The sequence below is a fragment of the Staurois parvus genome, unplaced genomic scaffold (assembly GCF_062004578.1).
Source record: "Staurois parvus isolate SC_StPar_1 unplaced genomic scaffold, SC_StPar_1.0 ptg000151l, whole genome shotgun sequence".
NCBI classification, from domain to species: domain Eukaryota; kingdom Metazoa; phylum Chordata; class Amphibia; order Anura; family Ranidae; genus Staurois; species Staurois parvus.
In genome coordinates this window covers 18769547-18796428 of record NW_028317947.1, presented here as the reverse complement: position 1 = coordinate 18796428, position 26882 = coordinate 18769547, and the positions used below count along the sequence as shown (strand labels likewise).

Sequence of the window (26882 nt, the reverse complement as noted above, 5' to 3'; positions counted from 1 at the left end):
GTGCGGTTTGATTAGAGCCATACAAAGTGTATGGCTCCAATCGCACCGCACACAAATCCCATGTGATTTGCACAAGAATGCGGTGCGGTTCCTGTGTGAATCACATGCGATCTACCGCACTGCATATATGTGAATCCAGGCTCAATCCTGTGGTTGCCAGTGCCAAAACTGAACTCCAAGAACAAAAAAAATATTATTAAAATATATTCCTAGATTGTAAGCTCCCAGGATCAGGCCCTCCTATCCCTCTTGTATTGAACTGTATTGTTGCTGTATTGTCTCCCGTTATATTGTAAAGCGCTGAGCAAACTGTTGGCGCTATATAAATCCTGTATAATAATAATAATAACATTCCTCAATAAGTATAAATAATATACAGTAAATCCCCGTTGTGTTAAAAATAAATTGTTTGTAAACTCAGGTAACACCTTGTAAAAGTAGCAGTGACATCACCACTGTACTGTACATAGTCTGTGCAGAGAGCAGAACTGTGGGAGGGACCCAGCAAGCCCCACCCACTACAGGCTGCCTGCAGAAAACTACCAGAGGGGCGGAGACATGACCAGTCACCCTACACAAAGAGAAAGAGCAGCAATGGACTGGTCCTTCCCATATGAAAGAAAAATGTATTTGAAATATATTTTAAAAGTGTTCTTCCCAAATATATTGACATATATTTGAAATGCTACAAAATCTACAACATTTTGGCCATATTCAATATATTTCAAAATATATTTCAATAAATATATATATATATATATATATATATATATATATACTGAATGTTGAAATGCGTCTTTATAACAAAATGTATGAAAAATATTTTTAAAAATACATTTCAAATATACTAAAAATACAAATCTACATTTCTGGAATGCATTTACAAATATATGTAAAAATGACTTTTTTCTATGTTAAAAAAATCTGAAGAATATATGTAAAAAAATATATTTTTAAAAATATTTTCAGATATTTTGTAATATATAAAAAACGTGTTTCGACATGCAGTGTGTATATATATATATATATATATATATATATATATAAATATATTTGAAATATATTGAATATGGCCAAAATTGTAGCATTTAAAATATATGTCAATATATTTGGGAAGAATATTTTTAAAATATATTTCAAATATATTTTTTTTCCATGTGGGTTATTTTACCTTTTTTTAGTTGGGCAGCCAAGGGGCGATAAAAATGGGCAACTGAGCCTCAGTTTTAGATACACTTTAAAGGGATACTATCAATGGAGATTATTGGAGGCTGCCATTCCTGAAATCTGCTATCAGAATGTTAGTTTTCTGATTGTCATTCTTATGCTTTGACTTTAAAGCTGAAACCCAAGCAAACATGAAGCACTGCTCTAAGCTCCATTGACAGATCAATCCAATGATTCACTGCCTGCTGGGTGCAGCTCCCCAAGGGCCCGTCTTGGCTGATCATCAACAGGAGAGAGAGCCCTGCCCATAAGACACCCAGAGCATGACTCGGCCCTGCCGATTGACCAATGAGGAGGGAGAGACCCGGGAGACCCGCTGCTGTCATGCATATCACTGGAAAGAAACCAGGCTCAGGTAAGTTTTAAGGGGCTCTGAGCTGCACAGTGAAGGTTTTTCACATTCATGCATAGAATGAATGAAGGTGAAAAACCTTCAGCCTTTACAACCACTTTAAGCCCATGATGCAGTGGCAGCCCCCATACATTACCGTTAGTGGGTTGGAGGTTGGAAGGTTGGAGGTATTCAGGGACTTGGCAAGCCTAGAGGATTTTTGTGGGGTTTGGAGGCCTTTCCAGGGGGCACTGGGTAGCATTGGGAATTATAGGTGAAAATATAGGAGATTAGATTTTTCTTAGTATTTGGGGCAATAGCTAAGAAGCTTGTATTAAAGATGGAAACACAACACAATTTCTATTTTAGTTATAGAAAATGTCCTGCTTAATGGAAGACTTATGCCTGATTCTAACCACACACATACCGACCTATTTCATCTGCAACCTAGATGAACAGGTTTGAATGAGACCAAAAAAGTTTAGATCACACTTGATGCAGTGGTGGCATGCTTTGAAAATCGAGGAGGTCACCTCAGACGGCACTTGTGGATGCATGGTGAGGGTAGCATTCAGGTCTGGGCTCTGGCTGGACCATTCCAAAACTTTAATCTTCTTCTGGTGAAGCCATTCCTTTGTTGATTTGGATGTATGCTTTGGGTCGTTGTCATGCTGAAAGATGAGGTTCCTCTTAAAATATTCTAAAGCTGTGTTGTTAAGGAGATTTAGATGTCAGCTCCGGCCAATGCGGTGTGGTCTATACTATCACATTGTGTAATAACTCACCTGTGTAATAAAAAAAAAAGAGTAGAGTTTAATACAGCTTTAAAGGACACCAACTGGCTTGATATAAAAATACTAATCATTCATATGTATCTGTCTCACTATCACTGTTACAGTGTCTACAGGTAGCCCACCCTTCAGCAAGGTATATTCTCAGGTCCATGCTTCTTCACTGCCTCCCTGCCCTAAGCAAGCTCCACTGGTGGATGGTGTCAGAGATTACTTAGGTGGGTGACGTCACTGGTTTCCTCCATGTGACAGTGTTCTGACCCACCAATTACCTGCTTAGGCCCAAGGACTGTCAAGAGGGGAGGCCACATGCTCCATAATACCTGTAAGCCCTGCACTGCTATACCTGGAAACTCTGCTCTCCGACAGAACACGGAGATTGTGAGGGAGTACAAATAGGTGAGTATACCTTGCCAGGGGTGGAATGAGCCTTCAGGAGCCAATGTCCCTTTGCCTTGGACAAGAAAAGTATCAATGTCTATTTGAAATTATATTTATTGGTACTGGACATATTAAACAAGGACAATATAGAATCACAAGTTTGAATATAGTTGTCTAAATTACCCTCGTGCTTCTGGTCTGATATCCCAGTTACTTCCTGTAGTATTCACTTGGCACCTTGTTAGATTACTATTTAAAATAGAAATCTGATTTGGGTACTGGTTTGGAAGTAGAAGCAGATCCAGGAAAACACATGCAAGAGGTCTATTAATACTTCTGAACCTAATTATAATCTACTCTTGAGGTTGTATACAGTAGTCCCTGCAAGAATTGCTCACTATATATTGGAATAATCCCCTTCTTCTTCCCTTTTCAGTATGCTTATTTTTGTTAGGAACAGAGGTACAAATTCAATATACAGGCTGACGCCCAAAGGTTGAGCAACCAGTATATCAACAAAACACTGATCATATCAAAAGTGGTACAAACAGCAGGATAGCATTTTTAACAATTGGTCAATAGAGTAAAACAGTGGGAGAGATGGTGACTGATACTGTTGATTGACCTAAGTAGTTGACATGGAATCAGTTCATTGTCAAGGAATTAGGTGTCCTTAAGAAAGAAGATGGAAAGAAAGGAGAAGGGGAAAAAAAGGTGGGGAAGGGAGGGTGTGACGCAGAAAATGTCTGACCACTGGGAGGCTTCTTATGTGGCTGCTAGACTTGCCAAAACAATCGTTGGGTCTTGTTATGTGAGCCATGGGCTCCAAATTTTAAGAAATTTGGCATGAGTGTTAGTAAGAATACAAGTCAGTTGTTCATTAATAAAAATGCTGTCCAGTTGAGATTAAACTTCTGAAAAAAGGATAATTGCTTCTTCCACGCTTTAGTGATTGCAAGTTTAGAAGCTAATAGAACAAAGTGGACCAATTTGAATTGGCGCTTGGTAATGTTCAAGGGTTTGAAATGCAGGAGAGCCAGACAAGAGTCTTTAGGAAGCACTGTTCCAAGTAGTATACGCAGCAGTGAAAAGACCCTGGATCAAAAATGGCCCAGCATATGGCAGGTCCACCAAATATGAAGGACATCACCAGTGACCTGGCACCCTTGAAATCATAGGCCTGAATGGTCAGGGAGAATATGGGCTAGTCTAGTAGGGATTTTGTACCATCTGGTCATCACTTTAGTGGATTCCAGAATGGTAACATTAATAGTGTAGAAAGCAGTGGAGGACCAAAAGGCTTGCCAGTCCAGGGAAGACTTGTGAGCTTTTAAATCTTCCTCCCACTGAGTCACATAGGCATGGACTGTTGGTTCGGATAATTGGTTGATTTGGGAGCATACTAGGGAGATAAGCTTATAAGTCAGTGGGGTGCGGTGGCAGGTATGTTGGAAAACAGTTAGTGGTGTGGAGAGGTCTTTTTCCTGAGTTAGACTATTTATTCAATGCCTAATCTGCATATATTGAAAGAGCTCAGGCACCAGAGCTTGAAATCATTCTCTGATGGTTTGCCTTGAGATGATGGAGCCCTCCTCTAAAAAGTAAAGGACACTGTTGAAGCTGTGCATGGTTCACCAGCAAAAAGAATGAGTGAAGTCAAGACCTGGTGGAAAAAGAGGGTTGGCCGTGAGAGGAAGCAGGGGAACATAGGGAGAGAGTAAAGTGCTGGAGTATTTAATGCCATCCCAAACCTTTAGTATACGCTTCATGAGAGGGCTCAACCCCCTTCTGCTTTTATGAACATCCTGACCATTGGATATTTAGACCTACATAGTATTGACGGGGGGATTAACATACAGTAAGTCAAGTGATTAGGAATGTGTGTGATGACTTTTACTATAATAGATCATAAGACCTATTTGATCAAAATCTTACTTTATCTATTAAAAGTGTATGTCCAGGCAAAAACAGAAAATTGTCTATGTAATGTCGACATGTTAAACAATTAGGTAGCCACATTCCTTCCCTCATATTATTTCTCTTATTTTACATATTTGGTCTAAATTCTGCCAGTAAAAGTCATGATCGGTCACTTGCTTTGTATGGTTGACAGTGCTGTTGTCATAGAAGGTCTCTCTCTAGCAGAGGCACCCGCCATCAAATCTGAATGATGTGCTGCTGTGAAAAAAGCTGAAATTCCCCTTCCATAATTTTACAAAGTCTAAAACCACTTCAATTTGGATGATAATTAAAAATTATTTACAATTATTAACCTTAGGTAAAAGGGTTCACAATTGTTATTAATGAACCTTTATCTAAGGTACTCATAGACATATAATGATTGTTGATCTACAGCAAACCCTATAGGAGCGGCAAGCCCACTGTCTCAACTGTGCCGATCCTTCCCAGAAGTGTTTCCCCTTTTTATATGCAGAGCGACTTGGTCTGTAATAAGTAATGCACAGGTCAGTAGGTAGTAATTCAGTTTGAGGAGGTCAGTAGGTAGTAATGCAGCGTGCATGGGCCAATAAATAGCAATACACAATTCAGAGATCAGTAATAACTAATGCAGTGTGCATGAAAAAAACACATCATTCATCCTCAGAACCCCCACCGTGCTGACCCTCCTCAGAAGCCCTTCTCCTCCTTATATACAGATTCGTGCAGCAGCAAGATATTTGTGAGTGTGAAGAATCACGGGGAGCAGCGCTAGAACAAGTAGTAGTAATATATGATAGCCAAGCCAGAACTCAACCCAGCCAGCCAGGCCAGGCCAGAACTAAGTCTAGCCAGCCAGGCAAGAATGCAACGCAACCAGCCAGACCAGAACCGAACGCAGCCAGACAGACCAGAACCGAACGCAGCCAACCAGGCCAGAACTTAACCCAGCCAGCCAGGCCAGAACCTAATCCAACCATCCAAGCCAGAATTTAACCCAGCCAACCAGGCCAGAACTTAGCCAGCCAGCCAAGTCAGAGCTCAGCCCAGCCAGCCAGGTCAGAATTCAACCCAACCAGTTAGGCCAAAACTCAACGAAACCAGCTAGCCAGGCCATAATTTAACTTAGCCAGATACCAGGCCAGAACAATTAAAAGCTTCAGTTCACGAAAAACTAGAATTTCAGCATTCCCCTGACAATTTCTTATATCTCCTGAGGACTAATAATGAGAGCTCTGTGGTGTGTTTCTGACTTTGCACATCTCCTGTACCCACTATAAGGGGCTCCCAATCTGCCCCTTAAACTTTGGGTCAAAATCTTCAGAACTCTGAACAGTCACACCATCCCTCTCTTTCTGGACACTCTTCATTAACTTGTTTATGTTTTCACATTCTTGCTTTCTCCAGGCTTCTGTGGTTTCCCAGGTGGCTCCCATATCCATTTGTGTTATCTCTCTGTAAACTGTTTGTAATGAATTAGAAGCTTTGTGGTCTGGTAGAAATCTTTAACCAAACATACAGATCTGAGTCACAGCTTGTCCAGTAGGAGAGGTAAGGTGGGTTGATAAAATCAGCACCATTTCATTGGCAGCTGTTATGCATTTTCAGTAAATGCATCATCTCCGTTATTAAAAGTGAACTCCAAGAGCTGTAGTTAGGTCCATATACATAAATACGGAGGTTACCTTCACATATGGGGTTTGTTTTACCAGCCAAGTAATTTGTATTACTGTCCATCCAGTCCTGTGGTTTACATAGCTCCATAGCCTAGGGCAGGCAGGCGGTTGACATTACCTACAATCATGGAATACAGTGGTGTCCTCTCTACAACCCTAGTTTCAGTCATAATAGACATGTGCTGCAGATGCTCCTGCGTGACGATCTCCTGCACACATCTATTACGAGTACCAATGTTCCTGCCATAGAACACCCTCCAGGAGTCCATAGACAGAGTCCCATAGAAACCATAATTTAAGCCTTAATGAAGAGGGGGGAGGTGTCAGCCCCCAAAATGTGTTGGCTACCTTTTCTCTTCTTGTTTCCACATTGACATCAGCAAGAAATGACGATGGTCTCCTAAGACAACCCTCTTCTGCTCCTTTTGACAATTTCATTTGGATTTCTCAATTTGGAGGCCATCACCCCTTGAGAGGTAGAGCTGCCGGGGTTAAGTCATCAAGCCAAACCAACACCTCATTTTTGACAAATATAAGACCCAAGTCCAGAACCCGACTTTTACTTTTTCTGAGAATTTTTTGCCGTCTGTGTCCTTATTAGCGAGAATCAACCTTCTCTTTGTACTGATGACCATTGTCACCAAAACAGAAAGTGAGGGGAAAATTCAGTATTTTAGAATGATCACCAGGTTAGGGGAGATTGACCAATGTTCCTTCCCTGACATAGAACACCCTCCAGGAGTCCATAGACAGAGTCCCATAGGAACCATCATTTAAGCCTTGATGAAGAGGGGGGAGGTGTCAGCCCCCAAAATGTGTTGGCTACCTTTTCTCCTCTTGTTTCCACATTGACATCAGCAAGAAATTACTATGGTCTCCTAAGACAATCCTCAGGTGCTCCTTTTGGCAATTTAATTTGGATTTCTCAATTTGGAGGCCATCACCTCTTGAGAGGTAGAGCTGCCGGGGTTAAGTCATCAAGCCAAACCAACACCTCATTTTTGACAAATAAAAGACCCAAGTCCAGCACCCGACTTTTACATTTTCTGAGAATTTTTTGCCGTCTGTGTCCTTAGCGAGAATCAACCTTCTCTTTGTACTGATGACCATTGTCACCAAAACAGAAAGTGAGGGGGAAATTCAGTATGTTAGAATGATCACCAGGTTAGGGGAGATTGACCAATGTTCCTTCCCTGACATAGAACACCCTCCAGGAGTCCATAGACAAGAGTCCCATAGGAACCATCATTTAAGTCTTGATGAAAGGGGGGAGGTGTCAGCCCCCAAAATGTGTTGGCTACCTTTTCTCCTCTTGTTTCCACATTGACATCAGCAAGAAATGACTATGGTCTCCTAAGACAACCCTCTGGTGCTCCTGTTGGCAATTTCATTTGGATTTCTCAATTTGGAGGCCATCACCCCTTGAGAGGTAGAGCTGTCGGGGTTAAGTCATCAAGCCCAACCAACAAATCATTTTTGACAAATAAAAGACACAAGTCCAACACCCAACTTTTCCTTTTTCTGAGATTTGTTTGCCGTCTGTGTCCCTATTAGGGAGAATCAGCCTTCTCTTTGTACTGATCACCACTGCGACCAAAACAGAAAGTGAGGGGGAAATTCAGTATTTTAGAATGATCACCAGGTTAGGAGAGATTGTCCAATGAGGTCACCTGTTCCTGGAACAGCTGTCTAAAAGGGGTACACAAAAAAAAAACCCGGTAGGGGTCTTAACCCTCACACACGCATACCATCTTTCAGCAGCTTAGAATACATAATAATAGAGTCCTGTAGTTAATGTGTTTCTTAAAGCTGAAATATATATTTTGTGCTTCCTGGGTTTTTTTCCCCCATCCCACTAATCTATATGCTGCTTAATTGTTTTTAAATAAAACCTTTTCATTTTCATTGCATACCTTATATTAGACCTAGTGACATCATCACTGGGTCTCTGTGATTGTCTATGCAATGCAAACAGATCATGGCTAATGGGAGGGGCTGTCAGGGTGCTGCACTTAGCTTTCTGAAAGCATCACAGCACTATGCCTCAGAACTCCTCTCAAGAGCCCTCAGCCTTAAGTCCTAGGCAGGCTGGATTTTCATGCAGATCGACCTAAGTAATGACCACATATGATGCTGAATCTTCATGCATGAAGGAACTGAAATCCAATGAACAAAAGGGGGAGGCCAAGATCAGTATGGCTGGGGAGGGAAGAAAAGCCTTGTTCTAAGTAATATCTTTTTCTTCTCAGCCCTGTCTGATGATGAAGATGTGAACGTAATGCTTCATGGCACCCAGCTGTGGAAAATAAAGCCAGGATGGCGACAGCAAAGACTTTACCGGCTTGAGTCTGACGGTATGACCATCTGGTACCAGAGCCGAGCGAAAAAGGCGCGTTCCAAGCAGATCTGTGAGTACCGGCTGAAATCAGTGCTGTGTCCTGATGATCCCAATATTTGTTTTCAATTTGTAAAATAAATAGGACTGCAAGACTGTGATCCTCATGGGAGGGGCAGGCAAATAGGAGGTGTGCCCATGACATCCAATCAGATTGTAGCTGCCACTTTTTCTGTTGCAGGTTCAAAAATGATAACTTGTAAATGGCTGCTTTTGGGTAACTCTTCCATTCTGAATGAACAGATTTCAAACACCCTTTGGTCTCACACATATTCCTATTGGCCAACAAGACAAGTTATTCTATTAATGGGTTAATAGGAATGGGAGGGGGCAGGCAAGCTCCACCACAACCTGGAAATTCCAGAGCTTAGCCCATTTAGAATGGTTGGCATGCAGCTGTAGTTGAAGGGAATGAGAGTTGTTGCAGGTATTTGCAGGTACGTTTATGGGCCTGCACTTTATACCTACTGGCTGCGCTTAGGGCTGGTATACCAATATTATATGATTATAGATAGGGCTTTTTTTTAGCAGGAACATACCGGAACGGAGCTCCACCACTTCCTGAACCCTGCACTCTGTACGTAGTGCACTCCTGAACCCTGCACTCTGTACGTAGTGCACTCCTGAACCCTGCACACTGTACGTAGTGCACTCCTGAACCCTGCACACTGTACGTAGTGCAGTCCTAAACCCTGTGCTTTTTACGTAGCGCACTCCTGAACCCTACACACTGTACGTAGTGCACTCCTGAACCCTGTGCTTTTTACATAGCGCACTCCCGAACCCTGCACTCTGTACATAGCGCACTCCTGAACAGCGCACTCTGTACATAGCGCACTTCTGAACCCTGTGCTTTGTACGGAACGTATTTCTGAACTTTGTGCTTTGTGTGTAGCGCACTTCTGAACCCCACACTCTGTACATAGCGCACTCCTGAACAGCGCACTCTGTACATAGCGCACTCCTGAACCCTGTGCTTTGTACATAGCGCACTCCTGAACCCTGCACTCTGTACGTGGCGCACTCCTGAACCCTGCACTCTGTACGTAGCGCACTCCTGACCCATGCACTCTGTACGTAGCGCACTTCTGCACCCTATGCTTTGCATGTAGAGCACTCCTGAACCCTGTGCTCTGTACGTAGCGCACTCCTGACCCATGCACTCTGTACATAGCGCACTTCTGCACCCTATGCTTTGCATGTAGAGCACTCCTGAACCCTGTGCTCTGTACATAGCGCACTCCTGAACCCTGCACTCTGGATATAGTGTACACCTTAACCCTGTGCATAACACATTCTTGGTATTGGTACTGGGAGAGAAGTGAGCGGAGGAGTCTGGGCCTGGGACAGTCAGGATCTCTCTAGGCGGAGAGGGCACAGACAGTCAGAGGAATACTGCTGACTGTGATGAAAGGGGGGGAGGGGCTTTAGTGACCAGAGACCACCCTACATCAGAGTTCCCCTTTACATCATGGTCCGCAGAGGTCCCCCTTGCACTAAAGGGGGAACCCTGCAGATTCTGGTGTAAAGGAGAACTCTGAGGACTCTGATGTAAGGCAATCTCGGTCTTACTGTCTTTTTTTTTTGTGTGTGTTGGGGGGGGGGGGGAATCATAATTCTCTGCCTATAGGCTCCTGAAATCTCGCCCTGCTAGTTAATAGTTATAGATTAATGAGCTCCTCTTTTTATCCTGGTCTATCAATTCATGTAGCATATGATTTTTTGGAAGGTTAGCTCCTTAGTTTATAAAGTCTCTTTGCCTAAATTTTTCAACAGCTATTGAACTGGATTGAATTGAATTCTGTATTCTTACTAATAGTTTCTTTCTATGACCAATTTTTATGCCTTATATTCTTTATTTGTATCCTGTGTTCACATCTTCAATGTTCTCATCCCCCTATCCTTGCACAGTCTCCATCTTACACATCGAGTCTGTCCGCGAAGGGCATCAGTCAGAAGGGCTACGAAGAAATGGCCGCCGTTTCCCAGAGAGTTGCTGCTTCAGTATTTCCTTTATGGGCAGGAGAAAAAACCTGGACCTGGCCGCCGGTAGTGAACAAGAAGCCCATAGTTGGGTCCAGGGGCTGCGGAAACTTATGGAAAGAGCCATAGCCATGAGCCAGCGGGAGAAGTTAGTCCAATATCCTTAAAGAAATTAATTGAAAGCGTAAAAAATTGTCATGGAGAAGTATCAGCTCCCTGGTGACCCTCTAGATTCAGTACCTTGGCTCACTGATTGGCAATGGGTATGGAAATGCTTTAAAGGCCTTTTATATTTCTTCATCTCCTTCTTATCCCAAGCCAGGAACGGAGTCTAGTGGGTCAGCTTGGCAGCCAAGTCAAAAACATTTAGGAAATGGTGGTTTTCTTGTGATGGATCTACTTTAAGCCATGTTGGTGGTGCAGTGCTCCTCGCTGTGATTGTGGAAAACAAAGCCTAATAAGAATTATTATCTTTTCTTACACAGGTGCTGAGTTTACTTATGTTTTTCCTGATCACATTATCAACGTTTCAATGTAATTTATTCCCTTAGTTCCACCCCCATAATCCCCCATAATCACATGACTTGGGCATTTAAGTTCTTTGCGATTTGTTGTCTGGACCTTAGATTCGATCGCATGCACAGTTCCTTCCTGTTCTATAATCCCGCTTATTATTTGTTTCGCAAAGCGCGTGGAGAGGGTCCGGGCCCAAACAGGGGCGGACTGACAGCTCATGGGGCCCCCGGCCAATAGGGGATCATGGGGCCCCTGTGTCCTTGCCCAAACTCAAAAAAGCCTATGAAAAAGGTACCAGGGGACTCTCATGGGGCCCCCTACTGACCCTGGGCCCTCGGGCAGTGCCCGAGTTTCCAAATGGTCAGTCCGACCCTGGGCCCAAATATAATTTCTGCTCTGTCGAAATGAAATTTTTTCATTTTGGTGTCTCCCCCCTATGATAGTGCGATAGGTGTCACCCTGTGCGGCCCGCACCCACCTAAGGACGCCACTGGTTCTGACCACTCCTTATATACAGAATATAGTATTTCCCTGCCCATGTGACTATATATAGTTGACTGGGTTTTTCTGAGCCTTAGCGGAGTTCCTCTTTTCAGTTAACAGGTTCAGTATTTGTTCTTGTTCTGAATGACAATAGGTTGTGATGAAGGGTTTCTGGTGTTCTGCTAAAATACAGGATATAATAATCGAATAAGGAAGTCATTCTGTGTATCATTAATAGCACAATCTGGGCTCCTACTCATGAGAAGGAATATACATGCGATTACCTCTGGGTACAGTTGTGGATTATTGTTTTCCAGGTTCCGTCTTAATTGGGGGTGATCTTGGTGCATCTGGTAATGAGCAAAATGTCAGTGAGTATAGGCAGCTGCATTCACCCAAGACAACAGTCATCTCTGTAGGGATATGCAGTATATGCAATGATTAGATAATATCATTATCTAATCATCATCATCCATTACCACTCATCAATGTATGTTTTAGATTGCTGTAGGGGGGTTGCTGTTTGTAAATTCAGCACCCTGGGTTTGGGGGCTCCCATCAAGCAGAGAAAAATAATTAAATCTACGTTGAAGTAATTCAATGCCTGCTCTTCACTGTTTATTGCTGGTGTTATGAAGAGTTCTTTTCCATGAGTTTACATTAAGCTGAACTTCAGGCAAATGACTAAATACACAGCACAGTGGCTAAATGGTTAGCACTTCCGCCTGGCAGCACTAGGGTTGTTGGTTTGAATCCCAACCACGGCACCTCCTGCCTGGAGTTTGCATGTTCTCCCTGTGCCTGCGTGGGTTTACTCCAGGTACTCTGGTTTCCTCCCACACTCCAAAGACATGCTGGTAGGTTATTTAGATCCAGTCTAAATTGTCCCGTGTATGTATGAATGTAAGTTAGGGACCTTAGATTGTACACCCCTTGAGGGTTAGGGACTGATGTGAATGTACAATACAGTCATGGCCGAAATTGTTGGCACCCTTGATATTTCTCCAGGAAATCATGTATTTCTCACGAAACGTATTGCATTAACACATGTTTTGCTATACACATGTTTATTCCCTTTGTGTGTATTGGGACAAAACAAAAAAAGGGAGGAAAGAAAGCAAATTCGACATAATGTCACACAAACCTCCAAAAATGGGCTGGACAAAAGTATTGGCACCCTTTCACAACTGCGGATAAATAAGAATGTTACAAGCATGTGATGCTCCTGTAAACTCACCTGGGGCAAGTAACAGGTGTGGGCAATATAGAAATCACACCTGAAAGCAGATAAAAAGGAGAGACGTTCACTTAACCTTTGCATTGTGTGTCTGTCTGTGCCACACTAAGCATGGACAACAGAAAGAGGAGACGAGAACTGTCTGAGGACCTGAGAACCAAAATTGTGGCAAAATATCAACAATCTCAAGGTTACAAGTCCATCTCCAGAGAACTAGATTTGCCTTTGTCCACAGTGCGCAACATTATCAAGAAGTTTGCAACCCATGGCACTGTAGCTAATCTCCCTGGTCGTGGACGGATGAGGAAAATTGATGAAAGATTGCAACGCAGAATAGTCCGGATGGTGGATAAGCAGCCCCAAACATGTTCCAAAGACATTCAAGCTGTCCTGCAGGCTCAGGGAGCATCAGTGTCAGCGCGAACTATCCGTCGACATTTAAATGAAATGAAACGCTATGGCAGGAGACCCAGGAGGACCCCACTGCTGACACAGAGACATAAAAAAGCAAGACTACAGTTTGCCAAAATGTACTTGAGTAAGCCAAAAGCCTTCTGGGAAAACGTCTTGTGGACAGATGAGACCAAGATAGAGCTTTTCGGTAAAGCACATCATTCTACTGTTTACCGAAAACGGAATGAGGCCTACAAAGAACAAAACACAGTACCTACGGTAAAATATGGTGGAGGTTCAATGATGTTTTGGGGTTGTTTTGCTGCCTCTGGCACTGGGTGCCTTGACTGTGTGCAAGGCATCATGAAATCTGAGGATTACCAAAGGATTTTGGGTCGCACTGTAGGGCCCAGTGTCAGAAAGCTGGGTTTGCGTCCAAGATCCTGGGTCTTCCAGCAGGACAATGACCCCAAACATACGTCAAAAAGCACTCAGAAATGGATGGCAAAGAAGCGCTGGAGAGTTCTGAAGTGGCCAGCAATGAGCCCAGATCTAAATCCCATTGAACACCTGTGGAGAGATCTTAAAATTGCTGTTGGGAAAAGGTGTCCTTCCAATAAGAGAGACCTGGAGCTGTTTGCAAAGGAAGAGTGGTCCAAAATTCCGGGTGAGAGGTGTCAGAAGCTTATTGATGGTTATAGGAAGCGACTGATTTCAGTTATGTTTTCCAAAGGGTGTGCAACCAAATATTAAGTTAAGGGTGCCAATACTTTTGTCCAGCCCATTTTTGGGGTTTTGTGTGACATTATGTCATATTTGCTTTTCTGCCTCTGTTTTATATTTGTTCCAATACATACAAAGGGAATAAACATGTGTATAGCAAAACATGTGTTAATGCAATACCTTTTTTGTGTGAAATACTTGATTTTCAGGAAAAATATCAAGGGTGCCAACAATTTCGGCCATGACTGTATGTATGTAAAGTGCTGCGTGAATTGACAGCACTATTTAAGTACCTGAAATAAATAAATAAATACACAGATAAAATACATATAAGGGACCATGCAGATTATCTACCTAGGAGGCTTGCTTTGTACTTTCTCTAATAATTGTAGCATGGAAGATGGGACCGTCTTTGGGCCAAACTGATTCTTGAATGAACATCTCTGTTGTCTCCCAAAAGATATGTGAAGGGTGCACCAGTCTGGATGGTCCATATCTGTCAGATTTGACCATCAACATGGATGGCCAAAGTTGTTTCAGGTTAGGTGGCCTGCCACCGAGAGTAGTTCTACTAGGCTATGGCATCCTTCAGAGTGCTACTGTGATCATTCCTGTGCTGCTGCCCGGAAGGAACTTGTAAGTGACACATCAAGGCACGTCTTCATCTCCTAAATGAATGTCTGTCCATGTTTTCTTTCCATTCTCTCTGCATTGTGTTCCTTGACTGAAGCATATTTGGATCCGAGATTATCTGCATCAGGCGGATAGAGATGGAGATGAGAAGATGAGTTTTCAAGAAGTGAAGGATATGCTGAGAATGATCAACATTGATATGAATGACATCTACGCCTACACGCTCTTTAAGGTGACATACATTATGTTTAATAGTTGTGACATCACCACTCTCTGAATATAAGTTATAGTGTCTGGGTGTGACATCATCGCTCTCCAAATATGTTATGGTGTATGGGTGTGACATCACTTCTCCCCAGATTCAAGTTATGGTGTATGGGTGTGACATCATCACTGTCCAGACATAAGTTTTAATGATTGGATGTGACATTACCACTCTCTGAATATAAGTTATAGTGTCTGGGTGTGACATCATCACTCTCCATATATGTTATGGTGTATGGGTGTGACATCACTTCTCCCCGGATATAAGTTATAGTGTATGAATATGACATCACTGATCTCCAGATATAAGTTATATTATATGGATATGTCATCACCACTCTCTAGATATAAGTTATAGTGTTTGGATATGACATCACCGTTCTCCAGATATGTTATAATGTATGGATATGACATCACTGCTCCCCAGATATAAGTTATAGTGTTTGGATATGACATCACCCTTCTCCAGATATTTATTTATTTATTATTATTTATTTATCGAGTTTATATAGCGCCAAAGGGTTTGCTCAGCGCTGTACAATAGAGGGGGGACAATACATGAAACAGTACAGTAACATCAAACAGCACACAAGGGGTTAGAGGGCCCTACTCTTTCGAGCTTACAATCTAGGAGGGAGGGGGTAGAGGTACAGGAGGAAACGGCTGTGGGGGATGGAGTAATAGGAGGAGGGAAGGGCAGCGGCTGTTAGGTGAGGGTGGGGTAGGCTTCCCTGAAGAGGTGGGTTTTCAGGGAGCGCCTGAAGGTGAGGAGGGAAGGTGACAGTCTGATGGATTGGGGTAGTGAGTTCCAGAGGATGGGGGAGGACCTGGAGAAGTCTTGCAGTCGTGCGTGGGAGGAGGAGACCAGGGAGCAGGATAGAAGGAGGTCCTGTGAGGAGCGAAGGGTACGGGTAGGGTGGTACTTGGTGATAAGGTTGGTGAGGTAGTCAGGGGCAGTGTTGTGAATGGCCTTATAGGTCAGGGTGAGCAATTTGAATTTAATGCGTTGGGCAATGGGGAGCCAGTGGAGGGAGAGGCAGAGGGGGGTGGCAGAGGTGGAGCGGCTGGTGAGGTGGATGAGTCTGGCCGCTGAGTTCAGGATGGTCTGAAGCGGGGAGAGTTTGCACTGGGGTAGGCCGATGAGGAGGGAGTTGCAGTAGTCAAGGCGTGAGATAATCAGGGAGTGAACGAGTAGTTTAGTGGTGTCTGGGGTAAGGAAGGAGCGTATTTTGGCGATATTGCGGAGGTGGAGTCTGCATGTGTTTGTGAGAGATTTGACATGAGGTTGGAAGGAAAGGTTTGAGTCCAGAATGACGCCAAGGACCTTGGCTTGCTGGGCGGGATTGATGGTGGTGTTGTTGGTAGTGATGGAAAGGATGGGGGGGGGGGGGCACGGGAAGGGGGAAAGACGAGAAGCTCGGTTTTGGAGAGGTTGAGTTTGAGGAAATGGAGCGACATCCAGTCAGAGATGTCGTTTAGGAGGTGAGTGATGCGGGCGGAGAATGTGGGGGTGAGGTGAGGGGTGGATAGGTAGATTTGAGTATCATCAGCATAGAGGTGGTAGTTGAAGCCGTGGGAGTGTATGAGTTTGTCAAGGGAGGAGGTGTAGATGGAGAAGAGAAGGGGTCCAAGGACAGAGCCCTGGGGGACCCCAACAGAGAGGGGGAGGGAAGAGGAGGTGGCGCTGTTGTAGGAAACGCTGAAGGAGCGTTGGGATAGATATAAGGTATAATGTATGGATATGACATCCCTGCACTCCAGATATATTATAATAATGTATGGATATGACATCACTGCTCTCCAGATATATTATAATAATGTATGGATATGACATCACTGCTCTCCAGATATATTATAATGTATGGATATGACATCACTGCTCCCCAGATATAAGTTATAGTGTTTGGATATGACATCACCCTTCTCCAGATATAAGGTATAATGTATGGATATGACATCCCTGCACTCCAGATATATTATAATAATGTATGGATATGACATCACTGCTCTCCAGATATATTATAATAATGTATGGATATGACATCACTGCTCTCCAGATATATTATAATGTATGGATATGACATCACTGCTCTCCAGATATATTATAATGTATGGATATGACATCACTGCTCTCCAGATATATTATAATGTATGGATATGACATCACTGCTCTCCAGATATATTATAATGTATGGATATGACATCACTGCTCTCCAGATATATTATAGTGTATAGATATGACATCACTGCTCTCCAGTATAACTTATAGTGTATAGATATGACATCACTGCTCTCCAGATATATTACAGTGTATAGATATGACATCACTGTTCTCTGGTATAACTTATAGTGTATAGATATGACATCACTGCTCTCCAGATATATTATAATGTATAGATATGACATCACTGCTCTCTGGTATAACTTATAGTGTATAGATATGACATCACTGCTCTCCAGATATATTATAGTGTATAGATATGACATCACTGCTCTCCAGTATAACTTATAGTGTATAGATATGACATCACTGCTCTCCAGTATAACTTATAGTGTATAGATATGACATCACTGCTCTCCAGATATATTATAGTGTATAGATATGACATCACTGCTCTCCGGTACAACTTATAGTGTATAGATATGACATCACTGCTCCCCAGATATATTATAATGTATGGATATGACATCACTGCTTTCTGGTATAACTTATAGTGTATAGATATGACATCACTCCTCTCTGAACATGGTACTGTGTTAGCTTGTAGAGGAAATTTGAGCTTCCACTGACCCTTGAAATGTAAATGTTTTCCACCAACTCTACCTGTTCCTGCTCCAGAAATGCCATAAAATATCTAATAAGTCACACTGGTAACAGGAATTCTGTATCAGATAAGCATATTCTATCTGACAGCAAGAAATGAAAAAAATGAGATGTATTTTCAGTGAAGTCTGGCACAGCTAATGCATTCCTGAGCCTCCCATCCTGTAATAACATGTTATTAGACCCATGTTGGGTGGTGCCCACCCTCTCTCCATTATAGGTCTCCCACTTTTTCTCATTTCAGGGATAGCAGTTGCTGGGCCTCCCTTGCCCTCCGCTGTAGAATTATACTCTGTATCTGCCTTGGCTTGTGGTTGTTTTGGCAAAATTGTATGACTAAAATTAGATTCAGCGAGTGGCACACACCCATACTGTGCAATGCTTGAGCCCCTGCCAGAGGCAGCTGAAATGCAAGCCTCAAGATTATTCAGTAAGGAAAAAAAAAAAGGCTACGTAGCTTAATACATAGCAGTCAATCAACTTTTTTTTGCTAATCTTCTATTCATAGTAAGTGAAATCTGATTGGTTGTTATGGGTAATGCACTTTGCCCTTAACCCCACTGGACTGGATAGTTTATGAAGTAGTCCATATCTGTGAAAAGACGTAAAGTCTTTTTTAATCTGTTACAAGTTATAGGGTCTCTTGATGACAATGGGAACACATTAAAACAAATGACGGTTACCACATGGAAAAATGTGTGAAAATACACATGGTGAGGTGTGCAATCAGTCTTAAAGCGACTTCCCAAAAAAACTCCATAGAAAGGTCCCTACAATAGAAGAATGGTGACTACATCTGCGATGGACAGGGATTCCGAACTCACATTTAAGTGATAGAGCCTCCAGCAAAGTCTTCACATTCGGTTCACTTAAAGGAAGTGTTGCATGCGACTTGCTGTGGCTAATCCTGTGGCTGGTTCTTAAGTCACTACAGTAGCGGCACAGCTGAAGGAACCATTGAGAGAAGAGAGGGACCATGAATCCGACTGTCAGGGCTCCCGGTAAGACCAGAGATGTGTGAACTGACACAGGGAAACGCAGGCTCAAGTATGGTGTAACAATATAATTTATTAAAGGTTAAACACAAATATAAAACGCACAATATAACAAAACCAAACCTCCAACTGATAATGGAATGAACACAGACAAGAGCAGTCAGGGCTGGTGAGGTGGAGTGGTCAGGCAGGCCGGGTCAGGAACCATCGGGCAGACAAGACGCAAAGGAGCAGGCAGAAGAGTGGTCAGGAATAGCCGAGGTCAGGACAGGCGGAGTTCGTTCAGAGTCAGGTTCAGGCAGGAAGCAGACAGGATGCAGGTACAGGGGCTCATGGGAAACATACACCAAGGCACTGACTGCAGACCTGGCCACTCCTTAAATACACCTCCTGCAATCAGCCTCAGGTGATGACTTGATTGCAGAAGTGAGCTTCTGGCTGCTGAGAGCACCCACTGGGCAGCCCTGGTACTGCAGCCCACACGGCAGGTGAGTACCACCACCAGTGGTGAGTCCATTCCTGACACCGACACATCCATATTACCAAATCAAAACATGGCTGGAGGTCAGGTTCTATAGTTTGAACATGGCGGACTCAACTATTACCGTCACAGTCTTCTATTGCAGGATCCAATCTTGTAAGTTCTTTTAGGCTTTAAACTAAAAACAATGTATTGCTATGTTAATACCCCAAAAGAAAGCTATATGAATATGTTCATGAAAGCTTTGAAAATCCATGTTTCCCCAGTTGATAATCACTCTGTTGCAGCCCTGGCCATCTGTCCTCTGTCAGCGGGGCCTCAAGGACAGATGTTCAAGTTCTGCTTCCTTAATATCCCCACTAGAGGAGATCCTAATTATTTCTGATGGTCTTGTATCCCTTTGTACAGAAATGTGACCGCTCCAACACAGACAGACTGGAGGACCATGAAATTGAGGAGTTCTGTACTCAGCTGATGTACCGGCCGGAGTTGGAAGAAATATTTCACCAGTATTCTGGTGAGGATCGAGTCCTGTCTGCGGAGGAGTTACAGGAGTTCCTGCACCATCAAGGGGAAGAAGCCACCCTAGAAAGGGCACGGGAGATTATCCACAAATATGAGCTGAATGAGAAAGGTAAAGTTGGGTGATGAATCAACTATTGGTGGTCAACCATTGTACTGTATATTGTTCTTTTCTGATAGACGTTATGAGTACAGAAAGATTCACAATTGACTTATGTCAGTCCCTCCATAGATATTTACAACATTGACTGTGGATGTTTTTTGTGAAAAAGGGGTCTTCAAAGTGTATACTAAGTACTGCTGTCACTTTTGGAGAAGTGGTTCTGTGTTGTTTGGCCACAGTTCGTGTTTGATAGCCCCTGTTATTCCATTTTTGTTTTTGGCCTCTATTCTTCTACACCGATGAAGTCATAACTGTGGAGACAATTTTCCTGTTATAGATACTTCAGTCGTATGGGCATCTATGGTTGGTACTTCTTCAAAAGTCTGACATGTCTCATACCAACTGCAGCTGAACACAAACTTAAGGTCTGTTAATAGAAATAAAATTCTTGGGTATCTTCAATGACGTGACATGCGAGCATTGGAGTGTCGCGGAATGGAGTGTAGGGGAATGCTAAGTTTCGCCAAGCACATCGAGTTGTGGTGCATTGCATTTCACATACAATATTATATTGCAGCTCATTAGATGCAGAACCCATGATCTTAACTGTCTTGCACCATCATTATACTGAATATTGCACCAAATATTGTCAAACTCAATTTTTAAAAGACTACTTATATGGCGGAGATTGTGCAACTTTCACGAGACATGTTGATTCTTTAACAATTGGCGCCCTAGTCACATCTTCAGGTGCATACCCTTCAACCTGAACTATTATGGAATTGAATAATTTCATAAATCAGTGTTCTGTGTGCCAAATATTGGGCACACCATATTGGGCTCAATGTGTAAAACACTGGCATACAACCTACAGAGCATTGGAAAAATAAAAGATAAAGGATAATTGCAAGTTTTGTTTTTTTAGTATAGCCTACACCAGGGTTTCTCAACCATGGTTCTAAGGAACCCAAGGGTTCCTCCGGAGGTTGTTAGGGGTTCCTTGAGCAATGAGCAATTTCTGCCTCTCAGATAAGTTCCCACTAACACCATTCATCTTTTTAGCTGTAAGGGGGTAATTCTTCCCCATGACCACAGGTGTAAGGAGCATTGTTTCCACTGACCATCACACTAATGTATCATGAGTTGTAGATATAGCAATTTTCCCTGAGAATGGAAAGTTATTTCAAGGGTTCCTCTGTGTTGATAAGGTTGTGAAAGGCTGGCCTACACAAATAACATCAAGCCCTACATTACTGGTGTTCACATTATTGTGTCCACTTCCTGCATTTCAACTCATGGTATTGTTCAAAGTTTGCCATTTGATTCATTTGTAATGTTAGGTTACCTTTTTTTCTTTCAACCAATTTCGATAAGTCTGCTTGACAGTGATTGAAGTTGCCTGAAGTTGCTACAAGTATGGTCAGAATATTGGCCAGCTGATGTCACATAAATGAATGGCTCTGCTGTGACCTGGGATAGCCTGAATGCCTCATTGTTTCAGGACTATAAATACAAAAAGACCAATCATTCAGGTGCTCAGGGCTGGAATGTTATCATCTGTAGTGTGAATTGGTGGTGATAAGAACAAAGAACCAAAAACTGGTTTAACTGGATCTTCAAGCAGTGTGACATAAGGGCTGGGTGTCACCAGTACACACAGCTTTACAAGAAGTATCCACTGTACAAAACTCTGATTTATCACCTTGCAGACAATTTTCACACATTGATGTCACTCCATTTCTAGCTACTATTGAATAGTTTCATTAAATGAACACCTCCATAGTAAAGGACATGGAATGGGATGTCCAACAAGCTCATATAGAAGTGATCTTCAGGTTTTCAAATGCTTTTGGCCATGTGGTTACCTAAGGTCCAAACTAATATAGGGACAATCTGCAGACGTGTGTTCATGCTTTTTTTTAAGGGAATTTCTTTTTTCCAAGCCTGTAATTCCTTCTGTGGTCATCGCATTCCCTCTGTGGTCTCTGAACACATCTGAACTTAATGTGGTATCTAAATACATCCTCTAGTGCTTGAACATGTTAGAGCTTTGGCTTTAGGCTGGCCATACACAGAGCTACAGTAACTCAAGCTATTAGATGGATGTTGGTCAGGAGATGGTCAACAGGGTCACTCACTGGCTTTGGAACAAGACGAGATTTGCTAAGTGAGTGGCCCTGTTGGCCACCTCCTACTCGACATCCCTCGATTAATAATTTCCACATGGAAAATTGTCAGCCGAACAGCTCCTGCATGCAATCGGCACTATTAGGGTATTTTGACATATCCTTTTTGTGGTAAAACATATAAATCCCACATAAAACCCAAAATTTAAATCTACAAATATAATCAATTTATACAATCAAAATAAATATTAATCACTTAAACTTAAAAATTGTGTTCAAATTAAATTCACTCCCAATTGTGTCTCAAAATCACAAAAATAAAATTACATAAAATAAAATAAAATCCCAATGTGTCCAAAATCCAAGTTCCAAATTTTTCACTTCAATCCAGTTAAAAGGAAATTGATCCTAAATATTCCATGAAAACCTCAAAATAAAGAAAAAGAAAATTCATAGTGTATTATCTTTTTAAATATATGTACTTCACTCTGTGCAAAACACAAAACCACTCTTAAAATAGTGAAAAAAAAAAAAAAACTTGTGCAAGTAATATATAAATATATACTTATTCTTTCACTGCATAAATCAATAAATAAATAAATAAAACCCAAAACTCACTCCTGGTCTTTACCTCTTATCTCATTTCAGCAGCCAGCATAGGCACTCCCACTCCTGACTTTTGCTGTGTACTAATGATGGTTCTCCTAGGTCCATGTGCTAGCCATAGGAAGTTTTAATCCTGATTTCAATCATGATGGATACAACTGTCAGTACTGAACTTCCGGCGCTGTGGCTGAATGCTGCAGCTCTCATACAGTGAGGAAATCGTCTTATTTACCCATCCTTCTGTTCACAAAATACAAGCTGTTCTGTGAATGAACAAGGGGAGATCCTGACATTTATACATCCCACCTCTCTCCTGGTCTATTCACACAAAGTCTTGTATTTTGTTAACACAATACAAGGCATTTCGTGAATTGACAAGGGGAGCAAAAAAGGGATGTTAATTGACAGGATCCCTTCGCTGCATATGAGCCACAGCACTAGAAGTTTTCCATGAACCATCACTAGCGGTTCTTTATTTGCACACAGCAAAAGTCAGTTTATGATCCCATGACACACTGATGGAATGCACCTTAAACAGTTGTATTGTCTAGGTGTTATGGGTGCAGTATGGGTGGGTGTGGTGACACTGGTAGGGCTCCATACAAGTTGTTCTTCTTGATCTGCCAGTTCATAAGGTGTTATCTCAGGAGCTAACAGCAAACCCCACACACACCACAACCGCTCATTAACCCCTACAGCCACACGTATAAATGTTCCACCACAATTCACAGATGTGAACTACTGGTGTGTTGCAGTGCATGGAAGTAAAAAGCATATGTGGAGGATGGTATAGGGCAGGGGTCTGCAACCTTTAAGACATAAAGAGCCACTTGGACCCGTTTCCGAGAGGGAAAAAAAGACTGGGAGCCGCAAAACCATTGCAACATTTAAAACAAATCCGACACTGCATATATTGCAAACAACGCTCTGGTCATGAAGGGGGTTTAAGGGCCCAGTAAGCAAAGGGTTAATCAGGGCCACAGTGTATCATCATAATCACAATCATAGCCTTAGGTCAGTGGTGGGCAACCTTTTTTTTCGACTGAGCCAAATCTCGCCAAAACCACGATTGAAATTTATTTTGAGAGAAACATTTTTAAAACTGAAAATACATCCCCCATATAGTAATTCATCCCCCATAGTAATTCATCCCCCCTATAGTAATTCATCCCCCATATAGTAATTCATCCCCCGTAGTAATTCATCCCCCGTAGTAATTCATCCCCCATAGTAATTCATCCCCCATAGTAATTCATCCCCCCTATAGTAATTCATCCCCCATATAGTAATTCATCCCCCATATAGTAATTCATCCCCCCTATAGTAATTCATTCCCCATATTGTGTGAATTCACTTACCTTTGCTCCGCGCGTTCCTCTCGCTGGGTTCCCGCGCCGTTCTGGTCTTCAGGGCGGACTGTGAGAGGAGAGGAGTTCGTCACGCTGCCCCGCCTACATCCGGGCTGCCCCGCCTACATCCTGACAGCCAATGTTTGCCAGCGGGCGCCCGGCACACAGAAGATCTGCATTAAAAGAGTCGCGGCTTGCCGACCCTATTGCCTGTCACCTGGTGGGCAGTGTGCTCCGGAGCCGCAGGAAAGGTGAAAAAGAGCCGCATGCGGCTCCGGAGCCGCGGGTTGCCGACACCCGGTATAGGGTTAATATACCCTCTGGAGCAGGGACAGACTGACCATTTGGAAACTCGGGCACTGCCCGAGGGCCCGGGGTCAGTAGGGGGCCACATGAGATGCCCCTGGTACCTTTTTCATAGGCTTCTTTGAGTTTGAGTAAGGACACAGGGGCCCCATGATCCCCTATTGCCCGGGGGCCCCATGAGTTGTCAGTCCGCCCCTGCTCTGGAGGTATCATCCCTCAATATTTATGTGAAACAACAGCACTTAGAATTGGGACTAAGAATGTACCTCCTCAGGTATTGAACAAAAACCAAATATCAGTACATAGAAGCAGTATTTTATTATTCACATATACTTGTATCACAAATACACATCATAAAAGACTAACAAAACGAATAATGTCGCTTTGAAAATTTTATAGTCATGTTCTAAGCGACATTATTCGTTTTATTAGTCTTTTATGATGTGTATTTGTGATACAAGTACAGCCGTACCTCGGTTTACGAACGCCTCGGTTAACGTAATTTTCGGTTTGCGAATGAAAATCCATTGAAAATAATGGCTCGTTTTTTTTTTTTTCGCAATATGAACGGATTAATTGGTTCTCAATGCATGTACACATTTTTTTTAATCATGTCCCTGTACAGTATTTATGCCTTTAAAATGCACTTTATAAAGAGTTTTGAACAGATAAAACCTTTGTTGACTTTTTTCTTACCTCTGGAATGGATTAATTGGCTTTCAATGCATTTATGATTTTTTTTTTTAAATCATGTCCCTTTATGCCTTTAAAGTGCACTTTATAAAGAGTTTTGAACAGATAAAACTTTTTTTGACTTTTTTCTGACTTCCGGAACGGATTACTTGGCTTTCAATTAATTTACGATTTTTTTTTTCAATCATGTCCCTGTACAGTATTTATGCCTTTAAAGTGCACTTTATAAAGAGTTTTGAACAGATAAAACTTTTTTTGACTTTTTTCTGACCTCCGGAACGGATTAATTGGCTTTCAATTAATTTACGATTTTGTTTTTAATCATTTCCTTGTACAGTATTTATGCCTTTAAAGTGCACTTTATGAAGAGTTTTGAACAGATAAAAGACTTTTTTTTTACAGGCCTATTATGGCAGACTGTGGCAGTCCAGAAGTAATAGAACCAAGCAGAGTCCTTTGCAGTAGCAAGAGTTGGACAAGCTCTCCAGAACACTAGCTAGTGTTCCCTTTTCTCAGACCAATGCTGACTATCAAGCACCAGAAGGGTAGCAAAGCAAACAGAGTCCCCAAGATCTCTCATTGTCTGTACTAACAAGTCTAAGGAAAGAATGGGAGACTCCTTCCAATCTTCCAAACGATTCTCTCCAGTGTCTCCAGACAAATCTTTGTCACTCCTTCCCTGCTGCACAGGTGGTCCTCGCTCTGGGGGCCGGTGAGGGTCTGAGCTTTTGTCCCTTCCAGCTCCACAGCCTGTAGGTGTGCCCCTCTCCATCTGGGACCCCTCCCAGGCTCCTGCCTTCAGTTTCACATTGTCTCTCTGTCTTCCACCCAAACTCTCCTGCAGCTGAGCAGGCTCACTTACTTTTAAAGGTTGTCCTGGCCCCTTGCCAAGCTTCCTGCTGGGGATTGGCCAGGCTCCCTCAAAAGTGCAGATCATCCACTCTTCAGATCCACCTACTGCTTATAGACCTTTCTCCAAAGATCTAGGGGAGGGGGAAATCCTGTTGGGGATTGACCAGGCTCCCTCAAAAGTGCAGATCATCCACTCCTCAGATCCACCTACTGCTTAAAAACCTTTCTCCAAAGATCTAGGGGAGGGGGAAATTCCAGAGGGTTGGCCAGCAGAGCCTCTCAGCTCTGACCACGAATTGACCCCTGCTAGCTATCATACTCAGGCTGCTACTCAGCCCTCTAAGCTAACAATTGAAGTCTAGCTCCACCTAGCTGACTAGGGGTATGCTACACAATAAATCAATTTTATCAATAAATGACCTTGGACTCTTGGACATTTGTTTGGTACTCTCATTTGTCAGGTGACCTCAGTCAGCATCATATTTCATTGCTCCCCACACTGCAGGCTCAGGGTTTGTATTTGGATCTGATTTTCTTATTTTCTGCCCCCAGCCAAGCAGCACGACCTGATGATGCAGGAGGGCTTCATGATGTACCTGCTGTCCGTAGAGGGAGACATCTTTAATGAAAAGCACAGGAAAGTGTATCAGGACATGACCCAACCCCTGAGCCATTACTTCATCTCCAGCTCCCACAACACCTACCTAACCAACCATCAGCTGGTGGGAACCAGCAGCACCGAATCCTATATCAGGTGAGGACAGTTGCTGAATAAAGTCTGGATTGCAGTAAACCTCGTGTCACATATTCGTTTCACTGGAGGTTAAAGCCCATCTCCAGACATTTTTTTTCAGTTTTGAAGTTGAGTGAGCAGAATGGATTGGGACTTTCTTAGGCCTTAGTGAAAATTGGTTGATTTCTTAATCTCAAAGACAATAGTGTTATATACTGTACCCTCCAAAAAAGCTAAAGCAACAGCTTATCTTCCCCTAGTTTTTCCATTAATAACGGTACACACCAGGGTTGCCCACTTTTACCTATTCAATATGTCCTT

The 26882-nt window shown here is 42.6% G+C and overlaps 1 protein-coding gene across 1 annotated transcript in view; it reads left to right on the top strand.

Annotated features, from left to right (window-relative positions):
* The window catches only part of PLCD3 (phospholipase C delta 3), a 71991-nt gene that overhangs the window by 22202 nt on the left and 22907 nt on the right, over positions 1-26882 (top strand). Inside the window, exons 2-6 of the mRNA XM_089674577.1 lie at positions 8594-8752; positions 10651-10874; positions 14805-14939; positions 19680-19905; positions 26381-26582. Of these exons, the coding sequence (XP_089530703.1) occupies positions 8594-8752; positions 10651-10874; positions 14805-14939; positions 19680-19905; positions 26381-26582 (946 nt within the window). The remainder of the gene's footprint in view (positions 1-8593; positions 8753-10650; positions 10875-14804; positions 14940-19679; positions 19906-26380; positions 26583-26882) is intronic.